The sequence below is a fragment of the Molothrus ater genome, chromosome 15 (genome assembly GCF_012460135.2).
Source record: "Molothrus ater isolate BHLD 08-10-18 breed brown headed cowbird chromosome 15, BPBGC_Mater_1.1, whole genome shotgun sequence".
NCBI lineage: Eukaryota > Metazoa > Chordata > Aves > Passeriformes > Icteridae > Molothrus > Molothrus ater.
In genome coordinates this window covers 18,468,906-18,487,656 of record NC_050492.2, presented here as the reverse complement: position 1 = coordinate 18,487,656, position 18,751 = coordinate 18,468,906, and the positions used below count along the sequence as shown (strand labels likewise).

Genomic DNA, 18,751 nt, shown 5'->3' with positions numbered 1-18,751 from the left:
CTGTTAACTCGGTTCTTTCATTTCTCAAAGTCCTTCTGGACTGAAGCTATGTTGTTCAGCATGTCCATTGCTCATCCTGAATTTTTAGCATCATAAATTTCTTAGTTCCCTTTTCCTGTAGAATGACTTACAATTATTCTCACCAAAGATATAGTCTACCCATTGAGCTGTATGACTGTACTTAATCAGACAGACACCCAAATGTCTCTGACCTTCCTGCTGTGACCCACACTGAGGGTAGAATACAAGGGCAGTTTTGAATTCTTTTCTCATAGGAACAAAGAGTAAAACTGTCTGAGCCAGAAGTGGCCAAGTGTCCCAGGGACTGAAACACAAAACTATGGGTAGCTGCTATGGATGTCAAAGCCCTGAACCTTCTTTGGCAATGAGCAGCCAGAGCTGTTTAGGGCACTAGCACTCATGCTAGGAAATGGAGGAGGTTTTTATTTGGTTTTCCATAAATATAGACATCAACTTCTGCTGGGTTGTTTGCATTAGGTTAATATTTCTGTAGTGCACAGGTGTTACTATTAGGTGTGAATGTCTGCTGTCTGTCTCTAGCCCTGTAAAAAGCAGAGTGTGGTGGCTGTAAATATTAGCCCAGGCATAGAAGTGTTTGCTCAGCCCTCCTCTGTGCTACCTCCCCCAGTATTTCTCTGATAGTACTCCCGACAAATGGTCAAGACTCAGCATCCTTTGCACTTCCCAGTAAAATGCTCTTGTTTTGACTGAAGAAGGGTTGTAGTGGTCAAATCCTGAAAAAAAGCAGCAGAAGCACCAGCATGCTGTAATCTTTATAAGATTAACACTATTCAAAATAAGGTACAACTAAGTAACTCAGCACCTACAGCAAACAACATACTTCCTTGGTAAAACTCACTTTTCACTGGCCGTGGTAGTCATGTATGTCGAGAAGAAATGTCTAGTGTATCACTGGAACTGCTACTTGCTTTAATATGGTGATATACAGTAAATTCCACGCAGAAGAATTCTCTCACACCAGTTCCTTGCAGTAAGCAGGAGGACTAATCTTTCTTAAAAACTCAAGAAGAGGAGGGCACCACTGAATTAGATATTCATGTACATTGAATACTTAATGTATCTGCACAGTTATTACCCTTTCTGCTGGGGTTTTCAGGCAGATGGGGTAGGTCTCTCTATGCAAACAACAGACTTACAAAAACATTTGCCCTATTTTCATATACTAATGGTTGATGTGCATGTGTTGGACTGTAACTTTTCCACACTGGTTGATTTGATTTTAGGATGCTGCCTAAACGCCATATGGGCTCTCAGAAACGCCATCTTTAGTGTGGCTGCAGACAAGCAGCTCAATCAAGACAGAGCCAGCACCAGGTAAGAAACTGAAATAACAGCCTTCACAACAAAGCCAAAAGGAAGAAGCCACAAGCTCAGTCATCCCATCCACAGACCAAAGAATCGCTTGGGGAATCTACTCAAAAGCCAGTCTGCCTCTGTATCCTCCAAGAATAATCCCTCCAGAGTGAAGGCGACTCCCCTAAGTTGGAGACTTACTGTCCTTTACCCAAATAGGCCCCCGAGGGTGCGCAGTCACAGCTCTGCTCTCGGTACTGAAGTATGCTATCAATCAATAAACAAACCCCTTGCGCAGCCCCTTCCAAAACGGCCCTTGTGAAGCGTTCCTACACTGCCCGGCCCCCGGCTCAGCGGCTTGCCGGTCGCCCTGGGGACAGCGGCCGCCGGATGACCCCCGTAACTCGCCCCACCTCACACCAACCCGCCGACCGCCCGGCCCCTTCGCCCGCTGCGGTCGCCACGCGCGGGCCGCGGACCCGCGGTGGGTCGGGCCGGGGGCGGTGCTCGCTGCCCGCACCTCGACGGGGCGGGCTGGGCTCAGCAGCGCCGAGGCGGGGCCGCGCAGCTTGCGAGCCGCAGCCCCGGCGCTCGGAGCCACTGACCGCCAGCATGGGGCCGGCGCTGCTCCTGGGGCTACTTCTCTCCCGAGCCGGTAACAGCGCCCGGGGCGCGGGGCGGGCTGGGCAGGGCGGCACGACCCCGTCCCTCTCCCGGCGGGCAGACAGCGGCACCGCTCGCACGCCGGTCCCGCCGCGGGTTGCAGGGGCGACGCCGGGGTTCGCGGTCGCCAGGGCTGACCGCTGCTCCCCCGATGCCGGGCGGGCGCGGAGCGCGTCCAGAGCACGGCACTCCCAAAAGCTGCGCGGCTCTCCTGGCCACCGGCTCCAGCTACCCCGCGCGCCGGCGGCGGGGAAGAATTCGGGATTCAAAGGAAAGGCGGCTGTTGCTTTGGCCCGAAACGGGGAACCTCCGGTGCGGTTGCGGTCAAACTGGAGGGACGCTCTGGGGAGGGGACCGTCTGCCCTGGAGGCAAGGCGCGAGAAGGCGAGAGGAGATGCCGGGAGCCGATCCCTGAATGCGGCCGGATAGGCACAATGCGGAGATTCATTCGCCTGAGCTGGTCCCGGCTGCGCCGCGCTCTCGCTAGCTTCGCCCAGAGCAGTTTTTGATACTTATCCCCCATTCATTCGCCCTCTGAAATGCTTAAGGCCCCTAGTTTTCCGAGGCTAGGCTCGGTTTGCGAAGACCAATCCAAGGAGCTCCTGCAGAGATGCAGATGATTGTTCTACTCTGCCTCCAAATGACAACAGCTGAGGATTGAAATTATTCCTTTACCAAGTTCATCTCTTGTTCAGTCTTCAGGGTTGATGTGACTAGGAATAAGGAAAGGAGAAACTGCTCTGAAGCATTCCTAGTTTCTGTCTAGGGGTGCTTTGCACTCAGAAAAAGCTGCAGCTTTTTACCTGCTAAAAGATGGGCTGCTGCACTTACACTACAGTAGCCACTGGCGGCAAACGATTGCAAAAGATTTCCCACAATTTGCCAAGTCCAAATGCCAACGCTTCTTTGGTAACTGATAAAGGAAAGGTTCCCTTCTGTAACTGTCATCTCTTTAAACGGCATAGTGCACCAGGGGAAACAAGATAGACATATCTATATGACAGGACATTGAAAAGGGAGAATAAAGGTGTATTGTATTATCTATCCATTTTTTTCTAAGGTATAAATAATCATCATGTCTTAATTGGTTATTACCTTTTAACTTTTTTTTTTAACTACAGATGGGATTCCAATACACATACATCTTTAACATGTTCTGCAACCTACACCACAGATCTAGGAAAGAATTAGCTTTCCTATTCTTTCACATTGTTACTGGACTACTAAGACAAAATTTAAAAAAATTAAACAACTTGCCAAACTTCAGGGCTTATAACAATGCACAGACAGTAAATGATGTCTTTAGAGGAGGAATGTTTTAAAGTTGAGGTTTAGAGCACCTTCACCTGAACCCACTGTGCTGGATACAAAGGATTCCTGATGAGAGATTTTTCAGGGAGTTTGAAAAGTCATCAAGTCTCTATGTAAGGGCCAGATGAATTACAAAGTACAGTAAGTTGCTGAAAGAACAAAGAAACTTGTAGAAGTGAGACAGAGGTACCTAGATAATATTACTGAGCTGTAGGGAAAGTAGAAACTTTGACAAGCAGGCTGGCATTCTATTGCTTGCAGCAAATAACCTGATGAAGCTAGCAAAAATGAAGGAAGTGGAAGAACAAATTACATGGGGAAGATGGTACACTGGGCAATGTGAGTTGTACCAAGATTTTCTCCTAATTTATAGTGATGGCAGACTGAAATAGTACTACTGCACCTGCTGAACAAGAGAATGATAAGTAACATGATGTACCCAAAGAACACTAAAGGTAGATGTAAGGCTCAGCACAGTCATTTCCAAAAGCCAGCCAAGGAATATTGACCTGAAGGGAAGAAACATACCAGCCTATATATTAATTTTATTAGGAAACTCTCTTGTTTCAAGACTTCATTGTAATTGTACTGTAAACATAGATTCATATACTGCAGAAATGAAGAAAGATTACAGACTGAATTCATCTACCCATGACAACATAATCATAAAATTATAGAAAGACTTGGGCAGAAAGGAACCTTAAAGATCATCTTGGTCTACCCCCCTGCCATGGACAGGGACGTCTTCCACTAGACCAGGTTGCCCCAAGCCTCCTCCAACCTGGCCTTGGACACTTCCAGGAATGGGGCAGCCACAGCTGCTCTGGGCAACCTGTGCCAGGCCCTTACCACCCTTTGAGTAAATAACTTCTTCCTAACATCTAATCTAAATCTTGTCTTTTTATTTTAAAACTGTTCCCCCTTGTCCTATCACTATCTGCCTGTATAAAAAGCTATCCCTCCTCTTTTAAAAGTCCCCTTTAAGTATTGAAAGGGTATCCAGTGGAGGTCTCCCTGCAGCCTTCTTCAGGCTGAATAATACCAGCTCTCTCAACCTGTCTCATAGTGGGAGGTGCTCCAGCCCTCGGAGCATCTTTGGGCCTCCTCCGGACCCATGCTAACAGGTTAATAATGTCCTTCCTGTGCTGAGGGCCCCAGGGCTAGATGCAGCACTGCAGGTGGGGTTTCATAAGGGCAGAACCTACTCTCTCAATCTGCTGGCCATGCTGATTTTGATGCAGCTCAGGACTATTTGCTTTTTGGGCTGCAAGTGCACATGACCAGCTCACCCCTGAGAATCCCCAAGTCCTCCTCTGGAAGGCTGCTCTCAATTCATCTCCCAGTCTGGACTTGGGTCTGGGATTGCCCCGACCCAGGTGCAGCACCTGCACTTAGACTGGTTGAACTTCATGAGGTTCTTATAGGCCAAACCTTTATCTTCATTTTTGGCAGGGATTTTAGGGACTGGGCTCTATGTTCTTTAATTGACTGCATATCAGCCCTTCCATATGAAGCTACTTGCATCCTTTGTTGTTAAGGATTCATTTTATTATGCAAAGAATACATATTCTTAAGTCTTCAGGCTCATTAAAGTAGTTGTTTTTTATACCCTACAAATGGTTTTCTCAGTACATCTCTTAATGACCAGCATATACTTTAGTAATTGCAGCAGTACTGACCCACAGTACATAGTATGGTGTTGCTATGTGCTTATTGCACTGTGGTTTTCAGTGGCCAGATAGAAGAGCTCTTCAAAGCAGGCCTCAGCAACCCCAAGGTTTCACAGGCATTTACTAGTCCCCAAAATACAGAGCAATCCCTGATCCCAGCCAAGTTGAACAAAATTATTATGTAGGCTTTTATTTAACCTTTTGTTCCCTCTTTCATTTATACTCATCCTTTTTTTTTTTCTAAATGGAGACAGCTCTTGTCCCTTAACTACTCCACATGAAAGATCCCAACAAGTTCTGTTTCTTGCAAGGAGTCCTCGTTGAAGACAGAATCCCTGCAGAACAATTACAAGATGCTTGTGTGGCATTAATTTTGACTGGGGCCCTAACACTCTTTTCTCTACTTGATCAGGAGACCTCATGGCTCTGCCCAGCAGCGACTGTGTCATGGCAGAGCAGCTATGTCTCTCTGACTCCACCTGCAATGCCACATACAGGACCCTGGAAAACTGTGCCCTGGCCAAGACTCGCCTCCTTTCGCTGGATCATGATAGCAGGGTCAGATGTCTGAATGCAGAGCTTGACCTCGGGAACAGCTCTTTGCTGCACTGCAAGTGTCACCGGCGCATGAAGAGACAGGAGCACTGCTTACGCATTTTCTGGACCGTTCACTCCAGCATGACAGATGGTGAGATGAAGTAATATAAATTTACAAGGTACTAGTAAGGCTTACCCCCACCCCCTAGGTGAAAACAACGGTCAATGTCCACTTCTCAGCTCTGTAGGTAATTGCTCCGGAACTGTATCTCCTAGTAAAGAGAATTCATTACTACTCCGATGAGCAGAGAAAACTGATCTGGTATGGGACCAGCCCTTCAAATACACCAGCAAACCTGATAGCTACACTGAGATAGTTAGATTTAGTGCTGTGAAAAATACCTCAAAATGGTCCTGTCTGTCCATCACTGAAAACACATGTGATTATGACACAAATTGCCATAGCATCCCTAAGTGTTCTGCTGCTTTCTTTTGTGGGATGCTTCTACTTGACCTCCCACTAGAGCCTGCCTGTGCTGCTCAGCTCCTGACACTTACTGAAGCTGAAAAATCCAAATGACTAGATAGACCCAATTCCAGCTGGACAAAATGTAATGAGGGTTTTATACAGTAATAGCTTTGCATTTCCAGAAGAACCATTCTTGGCATTTGGCTTTGAGTGAGACAGAGCATTTCTGAAATCCAGCCTGAGGAAAGAACCAGGCATAAATAAGAAAAATAGCCATTTAAGAATAAACAAACAAAACTGGTCATAAAGCATTTCTCCCATGTCCCACTGCATTAAATATCTTGTATCTTGCCTAGGTTATCTCAATTTGGAGACCTCTCCCTATGAGAATTCAGCAAATGAAGAACACTGGAAGACAGATTATAATAAACTGGCAGCTCTGGTATCAGGTAAGAATTGTAATGGTTACATGACATAATGCTGCCCTCTCTTATCTTTTCATGAGTTGAAGATTATTAAGAACAATTTGGGGTAATGGCCTATTTAATCAGAGGAATGCCTGCTCTAGCTACTTGCCTAAATTTGTCACTCCTACCACGCATAAATAAAGCCACAGATCCAGGCCCATGAAACCGGTAATAACCCACAATGATCCATATTCTGAAACAAGCACCCTATGAACCAATAAAAAAAATACTCTTTTGTAACTAGTATAATCACGGTGTCATAGAGCAGGCACATAGAAGGACAGGTTTGCTTTGTTGTTTTTGATTTTTCAAATCTGACCATCAAGAAAGGAGTGCTCCTGCTTCCATTCCAAATCTCTTCTGGAGACTTGCTTCATGGCTTTTGTGTTTCTTTTGGCTTTATAGGCTCACAGTTAGCAGGAGATGCAACAAATCCATGTCTGAGAGCAACACACATCTGTAATCTGAGCAAGAAGTGTTTTCGTCTGCGCACAGACTATGCCTCCATCTGCACCAAGGGAGCAGCAAGTGAGGATGTGTGTGACCGGCGCAAGTGCCACAGAGGGCTAAGGAATTTCTTTGAGAAAGTTCCTGAGGATTTCACCAAAAGGATCCTGTTCTGTCCATGTCAAGATGAATTTTGTGGAGAAAGACGCCGCAAAACTATTGTTCCTGATTGTTCTTTCCAGTATAACACCAAACCAAATTGCCTCTGGCTTCTGGACTCCTGCTTAGACGACCATATCTGCAAGTAGGTCAGGCAGCAGAGGATGTTATCCAAGAGAACAACATCAAAACTGATGGTCCCATTTTCCTTCCTACAGATCCCGACTGGCTGACTTCCAACAAAATTGTCAACCTGTAGACACGTCTCCAGATGGCTGCTCTCTGCACAACCATGCTGCATGCCTGCAGGCTTACATGGGGATGATTGGTAAGTGATATCCACAGGAAGATACAGGGTAGATGCTTTCAGGCCACAAACTTGCAGGCACTCTCTGATGCTGTGAAGGACCAATCTGGTCTCCTGCAGGAGGTAGCACTCAGTATACTGGTGAATATGCCTTACTGATGGATGCTAGTGCTCTCCCTTGCCTCAGAGGTAAATGCAGTCCAAAGAGAGCTCTTCCATGGCATTTTTTGCTGTACTTTGCCCCATCCTTGCCTGAGATTTCTGTATGCCTGCATCATCTGCTGGTGCAAAGCACTCCAAGTACCTCAGCAACAGCACTCTGTGGGCTTGTGTGAACTAAGTCATTGTCATTCCTGATGCTGGAGTTACATCCCATCACAGCAGTGATTTAACACAGCGTTCCGTCACTGCCTGACTTTTAGATTCCTGATGGCTTGTTAGTATTGTGCGCACTGTGTTCTCAGAGGCAGCCAGAACACAGGACTACCAGCTGTTAGAAGGAAGGTCATCTTTGGTTTTAGTTATTTACTATCTACCAACCTACTAAAACATTTTCAGAGTAGCTCAAAAGAGGATGTAAAGAGCAGCAGTACCTCAGAAGCTGTAAATCTAGACTATACCTTCAATTTTTCCTGATGGCTCTGCTAGTTTTGAGCTACATGAACACTGCCTGAATGGCACGCTACAGGTGTGCAGTATTTGTTTGTCAAAAGACACCTGGCTACACAGTGTTGCCAGTTACCCAAGAAGCAAGAGTACCTTTTGCTGCCATATGTCAGCTGAGTCCACGCAAGTCCTTCACATCCTAAACCAAAAATCCTTCACAGTTTAATGCTTGCACCATTAAATTGCTTTCCCCTCATCAATTTGCACTGAGCTCTGCAGGTACAGTTCTCACCATTGCGTCTGCTGTGTACACATCACAATTTAATGCTTGCACCAGCTTCAGTTATCAATACATGTCAGAGTGTCTGTGTCAGGGGTAGCAATCTCAACACTTTCTCACAGCTCAGCAGACTTCAGGTAGGTTCATCAAGCCTGACCTCATCTGGGTAACATGCTTATCACAGTGGAAGGCTTCTGCCTCCAGGGCAGCATTTCCTTCAGCATAACATGATTCATAATGCTTCTTTCATCTGGGGGTTTGGGACAGGCACACCCATGACACCCAACTATGTCAGTAACTCCAGTGTGGAAGTTTCCTTGTGGTGTACATGTGAGAACAGCGGCAACCAGAAGGAGAAGTGTGACCAGATACTCGGCCTGTTTGAGAGCAACAAATGCCTTGGTAAGCATCAATCGCATCACAGAGAAACAGCTCAGCAGAGAGCAATTTAAATCCTGTGGTTTCAAGATTCTGTGTTGCATTGCTCTTGTGTATAGTTCTATCTTCTGCAATGATCCATCATCTCTGCAACCTATGGGACCAGCCTGGATTTGCTCTAAGAACTGTTTCTGTATCTTTTGGCAACATTTCTCTTCACCTCGAACACCCTTGAAGCTATCTCCAAACATCATTCAAATGAAGGGCACTGCAAAAACATCACCAAGGGGAGATGAGACATGCTGTATCCATAGGTTGCTGAGTAACCACATCTGTGCACCAGGATTATGGGGTCAGGATTCCCCTCCTCATCCTCTGTTTCTCACCCCCAGCCCTCATTTACTCAGTCAAGATAAGTAGCTTCTGATGCAGCCTGTTACTAGATTCAGCATAGCAGTTGCAAAAGTCCTGTTATATGCAACTGTGCAATCCTAAATCTGTATTTCTTTTATTTCCCTAGTGTTTTAGCAACATACCTTAATGAGATTTAAATATTTTATGTTTGTAAAAGCTTTAAAAGGATATAAAAGAAAGCAGCATCATTACATAAATGATTAATATTTAAACCTGCCTCCTACAGTATATAAAAGCCTTACACCCAGCACTATAGACACATCTACAATTTAATCATCTCATCCGAGATACTACAAACCTGCCCCTTACAAAATACAGAGTTGGGAAAGTCGCAGAGGGGCCCCAAAAGTCTTCAAGTACAGTTCAAACTGTTTTTGCAGTCTGCTCAATCTCACAAGTAAACTCACAAACTGACAGGCCATTCACAAAACAGAGAATATGTATTTTCTAAATCAAGACCACACAGCCTGTGAGTGCCTTCCCTAAAATAGCTTCTCTAGATTTCTGCTCACTAGACTCCAAGGTGTGCACAAGAAAAGCACAGTAAGACTCTTACTTTTCTTCTGTTTGCAGAAAATACCATTTGGTCTCAAATGCACCTGAAGCAGACAGCTCTAGAAAGACAAGAAGACTTATTTTATTCATCTTCCCTAAGCTTCCAAAGAGACAGTGCCAGCACATCTCTCTCTTCGGCAATGTCCCAGGTACGCAATGCTTTGTTGCCTTCACAAAGCAGCGAGTCAAGTAGCCTAGAGACAGTAGTTGAAAAACCTTGGATCTGGAAATATGTGACTTTGGACATCAAACCAAGGAATGCCATGTGCATGCAGAACATTGGACTACTCTACCTTAAGTTAGTCCTTCCACAGACAAGGAAAAATAGGAGGCTGTATGTCTGGCCACAGGAGTTTCAATAGTCTCACACTAGTGCTCAGAACCAGAGGTTCTGCAGCCAGAAGTTTGAGCATAAATGTGTCTAACTGGGATTCATCCCTCCTTTTTATTTCCTAGGTGGCTGAAGGGAAGACACAACGAGACAGCTCCAAACAGAGCAGTATGCCTATGGCCTCCTCTGTATTTTCTGGAGCTGTTACTTCCTGGCCTTCTTTGGCTCTGTTCCTGCCCCTGTTGCTTAGCCCACATTAATGTGGTATAAAAGGAATCTTTCCTTCCCATGTTATTAATATTATTCCATATCCAGGCATGTCCCAATACAGATTTACCTTTGGGAAACAGAAGGCTTTCAGACAAGAGGAACGGCCTTAACGCAGAATGGCAGTCACTGGAAACCTCCCACATACTTGTACCCTCCTTTCCCCCTGTCAGTTTGCACTGAGCTCTGCAGGTACAGTTCTCACCATTGCTTCTGCTGTGTACACATTCTGAGTAACAGGCTAATGTTCCAGCTTAATAGGTTAAATCAAAGATCTGATTTCTTTCAGAATTTGTGCAGAGTTTGGTTTCTGACAGTAGGGATGATCTGACAGTGTCTCTGACCACCCCACCATCTGAAGCTCCTCCTCAGGCATAAAATCATTGAATGGTTTGGGTTTGAAGGGACCTTAAAAAACCATTTAGCTTCAACCCCCATGCCACGGGCAGGGACTGCCTTCCACTGGACCAGGTTGCTGCAAACCCCATTCAACCTGGCCTTGAACACTTGAAGGGATGGGGGCAAGCAGCTTCTCTGGACAATCTATGCCAGTGCATCACCACCCTCACAGGGAATAATTTTTTCCTAATAGTCAATCTAAACATACCCTCTTTCAGTTTAAAAATCTTGTTCCAGAGACCCTGAAAAAAAAGTCTCAGTGCCTATCATCCCCCCTGATGTATTGAAAAGGCACAACAAGGTCTCCACAGAGCGTTCTCTTCTCCAGGCCAAACCACATCAACTGTCTCGGCCTTTCTTCACAGGAGAGGAGTTCTAGCCCTCTCGTAATTTTCATGGCCTCGTCTGAACCTGCTTGAAGAGGCCCATGTCTGTCACGTAGTGGGCACCCCAGAGTTGAAATGTCGAACTCTGGGTGGGGAGGTGGGCTGGGGTAGAGGGGAAGAATCGCCTCTCAGCCTGCTGGCCATGCTTCTTTTTATGTAGCCCAGGCTGCAGGATGGCTTTCTGGGCTGCAAGTGCATTTTCCCCGAGTCATGTCTAGTTTTCCACCTAGCCATGTATCCAAGTCCTTTGCTGCAGGGCTACTCTCAATCCATTTCACTCCCCCACTCTGTACTGTTATTGAGGGTTGCCCCAAACCAGATGCGGGACCTTGCACTTGGACTTGTTGCGCTTAATGAGTTTTGTTGGTATCCATTTCTCAAGCCTACAAAGGCATAGAGCATATCATCCTAAAGACTAGAAGCCTGTGCTTCAGGGTGGGTTTCAAGTAAAGCTCAATAAGTATACATGTGAAGTCCTCGGTAAACACCATCTCTGGATTACTTTCAGTTCCCTTTTCAAATCCATTCTTTTAAGTATATGAAAAATACCAGTCCAGATCAAGAACTGGAGTTTATGCTCCATTCTGTTGTTCCTTCAACATACACGTAATCCATTATCGCAGCTAGCAACACACTTGGGTTTTGTTGTTCAAGATGAATGATGCTCAACTCCAGTAGATTTAGGCTTATCCAGCAAAAGATGATGCCTGGCCTCAGGACAGACCATCTCCGTAACCCTTAGAGAATACATTTGGCTCTTTGAAGGCGCATTGATCACAAACCCTGGGACGTACAGTTGCAAGAATCTCCTTGTATCTGTCCGCATATTCAAGTTACCATTGTCACCTTCCAGCCACTTGCCTCATCCTCCTCTTCTGCCAAGCACCGTCTCATAACCTATTTATTCTGAATGTAAATGTGTGCGCTGTGTAACTGCTGTTAGTTTGTACTGCATTTGTCTGTTAAAATGTGGTGTTAAGTGAATATTGATTTCTGAGCATAGGTTAACAGTCTACAATCAATTGTGTGCAAGAGTTGCCTCACCAGCCATACAACATTTTCAAATAGTCAGAAACTCAAAACAGCTCCTCCATGCACACATGTCGAGCCCATTGCTCATACTGAGAGAGGCAACAGATCTGAACAATACTATACACATCCAAACAAGATAATCCTGAACAGAGGCAGAGTAGCTGAGTATTTCTTTTTATCCTGTGTTTTATCTGTTGCCAAGAAAGCACAGTCACTATCAGACACCTTATTACACAACCTTACACCATCATGTGTATCAAAGTAATTATCCTACTACAGTGGTAATATTTTCATTTCCAATTCCAGACTTCTGTTTATTTCCTAGGCAGGTAGAGCGAAGAAAACATGCATGCAGCAGCATCATCTCCTCTGTCACACAGAGAAGCAATGTATTACTTATGTGCAGTAGGAATGAATATGTTTTCTTGATACACAGGTGTACTAATGCTGATATTTCTCCTTACCTACTGAAATATGGCTATTTGGAGCACGACACAGCACTGTTTCCACATGTTTGCCACCATTAGTTAATAAAAATAGAGTCCATGTAACCCTAATATAGTATGTACATTCGACCATCCTCCATATTGTGGGACTCAGAAATGTATCAAGATTCTTGACTATAATGTAATAGCATCTGTCATCTCTAGAAGTTAATGGAGAGTGACAGGGAAGAAGAAAATGTTAGTCTTTTCACTATTCCACACAACAGAGAGAATACTTGTGAGAAAAATGGAGTAGATTTCTGAGTGATCTGTACCACACACACTGGTACACAATGTACTGCATTGATCTCCCACTCATCTGTGCTGTGATCTTTCCTCTTTCCCAAATTTAGTGCTGTAAAACAGATTGATATGGAAAAAGGGATTAGAAATTTCTTGTTCATGTTTAGGGCACTAAATTCCTACTAAGAGGATTATTGATTACAATTGCAGTCTTCTGTCATATCCTGGATTGTATAGGAAAATGCTTGACACTTGGACAAATCATACTCTAGGCTGAGATTGAAACAAAACATGTCAGTTTGTTGGGTTTTCTTTTCCAAGTGTCCTGTGTCCTTTTTTCATGCACCTTTATATACACAGCTGCCTCTTAGCTTGTTCATCAATAACTGCAAGCAAAATTCACTTCTAACTACCCCTTCATTCATAGGTACTCACATTGTTGTGAGTACAAACCCATTTTCACTTAGACCTTTCTAACACCTGGTCTCCATATATCAGAGTTTTTCAACTACACAGCATATATGCATGCAGAACTTAACTGCTACTAGAAATGTCATGCCAGTATCACTATCAATTCAGTTCTGTCAGCACCATCAATGTTCCAAGACTGGCAGACTTCCTAAACCCATTCAGAACAGCTTACTAACCATACTACAGGGCAATTAAGAACCCCCCTTCAGCTTCTGTTCCCAGAAAGTGGAAACCAACATCCTGTGAGCACCTATGGTCTCACAAAAGATAATCCACAAAACGCAAAATTAATCCAATAAAAACTGTCTATCCAGACAGCCTTAAAAATGAGCATTCAGCAAGCATATAGGAGGAGGGAACCTTCTAATTACTGTAATGCAGATTATTTTTTAAAGAGTAAAATAATGTGAGGTCTGACTAATAAAATTTATCTTGCAACTCTAGAAGTCTCCTGCCTTCCTTTCCTTTTCATAGAAGCTACACTCCTTATCTCCAGTGCTGGAGGCATTATGGAACAGAAATGTTAAGAACAGAGTTAGAATCTCTTACAAAGCAATCTTAACTTTTACAGATATCACTCACTGTCAGGTACTTCAGATGGGGCTTCTAGAACTCTGATAGAGCCTTAGGTCTCTTGTAGCATTTAAAAAGGGCATTCATATAGTCCTCCAGCAGTGAGCTCAGCCAACTGTTAGATAAGTGGTTTCTTGTGACAAGTGGGAGAACCAATTCACATTTCTTGCCCGAGGTCATAAGCAAGATGATGCCAGAGATAAACCTTGATTTTGCAAGTCCAAAAATAGTGTCCTTGCCTCATTCAAATAATTCCCACTGCCTCCAAGAAATGTCTATGTTTTAGTAAGAATCAAATGGCTGCAGTTTTCCTTTCAGAAGGGCGAACAATATGTTATTGCAGATGACGAAAAGCTAAAGCACTTTTGGTTTCAAACAGTGATTCCTGGACAGGTCTCCAGCACACCTCTCAAAATCAGCTGACAATAAAAGATAACTTTCAATTGATAGGAAAAGGCTACAGGTTCAGCATCTATAAGGAATTAAAATATCTTTTTCAGTACATCCTAAAAATCATGTCACTCCATTTGCCAAAATGGTAGGCAACTTCACACAATAAACTACACAGAATAAAAAGGAGAATTGTCAAAGCAATCTTTGAGGTGTCCACGAACCACGCAAAGCTTTTGGGGACAGCAGTGGAGAGAGAGGAAGCCAATCAGCACTGCTGAGCTCCACAAGATAGTTCCCCACTGCTATGGAATCACAACTCGCAGCTATTCCACAGCTGCCTCCCCCACTGAAACAGATCCTGGTAAATACAATCAGAGGCTAATCACTCCTACTCCAGGGACTTTGTGGCTGAACCTTTTTTCATTTGAGGCAGGGTCGGTTGAGCCTGAGCTTGGTTAGTCTCTAATGGAAGCTCTTCTGATAGGTGATTAGCTCTCCTCCAGGAAGTGACTTGGTGTTTGGGTTTCTTGCAAACCCCAGGGTTAGCAGAGGTCAGGGGATGCTGCACTTTCTCCAAGTGCCTCCATGAAAATAGCCACACATACTTTCCATTTACAGATGATCACCTCCATTATCCCCAAGCCAGGAGGAGATGATCAGCAATTGTTAAGTGCTTGAATCAGACTAATAGCTTGCTGCTAATTCCGCCAGTAATGGGAATCTAAATTCCTGGTAAACAAACGGACTGCTTTTCACACACAGGGATGAATGCCAAAAACCTAATATTAGAGCTCTGGAACTAAAGCTTTTAGAGCAATCCTGTCCACTAGAAGATGTTTAATGACATTACCTACTAAATAATTAGAAAATGAAGGCCCACTTGGAATCAATGGCTTACTGTCTAATTAAAATGACAAAGGGGCTCTACCCTTTTTTTAAACAAGTTTATACTAAAATGGTATACCTGATAAATGGCTCTGATAACTATGTCTTTACCTTTGGGCAGAACAAGCAGACATTAAGCTAGCACAAAATAATTGTGTGATTTTTGGCTCATCTTTCTTCCCATTGGTCCCACCTGTTTTCCTGTAAGGCATGTGATTCAGCTGTTCCCCCCCTCCCCCCATCAGATGACAAAATTTATTAAGCAACACTCCAATCACTTACCCTGATGCAGAGAAAATAATCTTTGCCTTTGCTTTATTGTATGGCCAGAATCACAGAGTTCACACCATGAGATGCTTGAAGAGCTAAGCAGTATGGACTGGACCCTCTAGAAGCACTTTGCAAGAAGAATTGCTAGTGAGCCTGAGAGCACAAGAGAAGATTATTTATATACAGAGATAACTGTAAAAAGACTGAGAAATGTCCTGCTGATAATATGGCCGAATCAAAATTGATTAGTAAATCACATGACATCCTTATCTCCAAATTGAAGAGAAAGAGGTTTGAAGGGTGGACAAACTGGTGGATAAGGAATTGGCTGGATGGATGGAACCAGAGAGTTGTGGTCAATGCCTCTATGTCCATACAAGCTGAGCAAAGTGCCACTGCACTCTCCCCCCTTTCACCTTTTGCCCCACACCAGTCTAGTACTTAAATGACTTTATCGTCAATATAAGTTTGCCCATTAGATACTGATATTATAGGTCACTGAGCTTCATCACAAGAAACTGGAATATCTTTAAACATCTGCACAGTTACTTGTTCTCCAGCTTTCCAAACCACCAGCTTCTTCCTTCCCCCCCGCCCCCCCGCCCAAGAATCTTTTGATTAACTGAAGTCAATTTTGCTAAGTGCTAGTGGCTCTGAGAAGCTTGTTTTGTCAATGATCCCCAGGGCTCCATTATGTTTTCAGGGCTACAAAACAGGAATTGCTCAGTCTTTCTGTAGAAATGTGAGATTAGCAGCTAATTCTTCCAGCCACAAGCTCTTTGGATTTCACACCCATCATTCCAAATCAGAGTATGTGATATGTTATGATGGTTCTACCAGAAACCAGCTAAGATATTTCCCATCCTTTTTTCTCAATTTCAATCCGTTATTGTGCAAAAATTTTAATGCACAAGGAATCCAGTTCTACCAATACACTACACAACCAATTGCTATGCTACTCCCAACTAGGAGCTGCAGAGGCATCACAACAGAAGTTCTGTTGTGCACTGAACGCTTCATTTTTAATATACAAATACAAATCACAGTGTAAATGGAACAAATATAGAACTACAAATGACAGTGAAAATGTCAGTTTTATATACATTTTGAACACAGAAAGGCTCCGAGAGAAAGACCATGACTTGGCATGAAGCAATTTACTAAAATATTTGGAGTTAAATCTGAACCATTTTATTCATACTTGTAGGACATAATAGTCCCTCTACAAGCTTGAAATGCTAACACTAAGAGCTCAAGGCTGGCCTGTCTTCTCAAGCATCACCGAGTTACATCTTCCACCTGGTAAATCAGACACAATAAAATGGTAATGAAATGGACAAGATGATGAGTTGATTGATTTACTAGTCTATTTTTCATTTGTTTTTGGCTGATCTCAGTTAACAGATGTCACCAGGAGTCCTGCTATTACGATAGCATAGCATTGCTCAGGTAGCTACTTGAGCCTGTATTTAATTCAGATTTTCAAGCATGAACTTTTCAATTCAGATTCCAGTTGCCTATGTCAAGATATTTCCAAGACTGAGTCTAATGCCCTGTTTTAATTTTTCTTTCTCAGATATCATAAGAGAGATGCTCCAGTCCCCACAACAAGAGAAAGCAAGAAGCAATTTCCTGCAGCACCTGCACTGGGTTTGAAACTTCTACAAAGATAAAAATGTGAAAGAATCTTGACTTCACATAATTTTTCCTGAGACTCCCAATCTTCTCCTAGAGAAAAATGGGCAAACACATATGTGACAACAGCACACATAATGAACCTAAACAGCTGCTCTTGATGAGCTTTCTGCAAACTAGCGTCTTTAATTTATTAAATGATCTAAAAAAACCATGTGTTTTATTTTTTTCATATGTTAAATCAAAATTTCCCAAACTGAGAACTAATTTAATTTTGGCAACATGGATTCATAAGCAGATTGCCTATTCCAACCTAGCAATGTTTTCTGCCTGATTTAAGTCCCTTACATCTCAGTTGTTTCTTAACCTAAACCATACAAAATGGCCCGTTATCCTCAGGTCTTCATAGCCCATCTTTATCTCAATTTACACCTTTCTTGGCAGCCTCAAATCAGTCAAAGGAGCTAATAGTCCATGGGGAAGGAAGGTTTAGAAAAGCACCCAGTCAGTGAACCAGCTCTGGACAGGCTTCCCAGCAACATACGCCCTGGAAAAACAGGCAGAAATGGAGACAGCAGAAAGATAAACTTGTTTTACAAGGTATTTAAAAGGAAAGTCAATCCTTTAGATGGTCTATTTTGCACAGACTGACCTAATCTGGGTAAAATGTAACAGAAGGACACATTTCATAAAACAAACAAGTAGACAGCTTCAAGCAGGGGGGCTCTTATTCAGCCTAATGCAGATGTCAGTTAATTAGAGTAGAAGGTTATATCATTAGCAGCCAAATCAATATAAAAGGAATTAAGAGCTTGAAAAGCAAGCTTTCCTGCTTTCCAGCACAGCACCCGGGGCTGTATTTAGCTAAAATTCAATACACATTAGCCGACAATCAGTGTAGTCTTGTATGGGGATGTCTTCTTGAAATATTTTAATTGGACTCTCCAGCTTTATCAGTGCTAAACAAGATGTCAGATTATTGTAGATGCCTTCCCAAATGGGACCGGCAGCCCACAGGCTGGAGAAGCATATTTACTTCTATTAAAACATCACTGGTTTTCCAACATGTATTAATAGTGCTATTTTCACAGCTACCTTAAGAGTGGCTGAAAAGCATCTTTACATACAGCTGCTCCATCCTGTAAAACTCAACAGCCCCCATACTGGCAGCAGCAGATTCATCCCTTTTTGCCATTTCAGTGACAGAAATTACTCAAGAGCCCATCAGTCATATCAGACTGACAATTTTTACTCTGTATTTAACAACTCTGCAGAGAATACATACCTAAATTGAAATCAGCAAATGTAAAATATTCAACTGAGAACTCCTGTAGCTGGTATGAGATTTGACACGGCAATGTTACATGTTTCAGCCTACACTTCTCATGACAAAAATTGAAACCGCTTCCCATTCTGCAGCAACACTATCGTGGTCCCCTAACCAGGAAGTTATTTTTACTGTGTTGAATTTTATCTTTAAAGGCAGCATACAGCAGCTACACTACAAATTTTCTGCATTGTAGAGTAGATGTTGCAAATTTGAAAGTCAAATCTTTCCTCTGAGATGTTTTATCTAACAAGATCAGAAACAAGTAGATTTACAGAAGGATAGTACTCAGCTCAGTGAAAATTCTTAAGTTTATATCAATGCAATCTGCGTAGCTTTAAAATGTCACATCACTTTCATTCTGTGTCTTGGAAAAAACATGAAGCCATTATTTCTCCCCAGTAATAAATCATCAAAGCAATCTAGTACTTTCTGTAATGGAAGAACTATACACTG

At 43.3% G+C, this 18,751-nt stretch overlaps 1 protein-coding gene across 2 annotated transcripts; it reads left to right on the top strand.

Moving 5' to 3' along the window:
• Positions 1-1,895: 1,895 nt before the first annotated feature.
• GFRA3 (GDNF family receptor alpha 3) lies at positions 1,896-17,173 on the top strand. 2 transcript variants are annotated; one of them, XM_036391592.2, is made up of 8 exons: positions 1,896-1,990; positions 5,392-5,667; positions 6,342-6,434; positions 6,858-7,203; positions 7,277-7,386; positions 8,519-8,653; positions 9,617-9,747; positions 16,910-17,173. In XM_036391592.2, exons 1-8 carry the CDS (start codon positions 1,948-1,950, stop codon positions 16,916-16,918), a joined length of 1,143 nt encoding a protein of 380 aa, XP_036247485.1. In that variant the 5' UTR covers positions 1,896-1,947; the 3' UTR covers positions 16,919-17,173. The 2 variants fall into 2 exon arrangements, with proteins under 2 accessions (XP_036247485.1, XP_036247484.1); XM_036391591.2 differs by lacking the exon at positions 16,910-17,173 and adding an exon at positions 10,055-10,487.
• Positions 17,174-18,751: the final 1,578 nt, after the last annotated feature.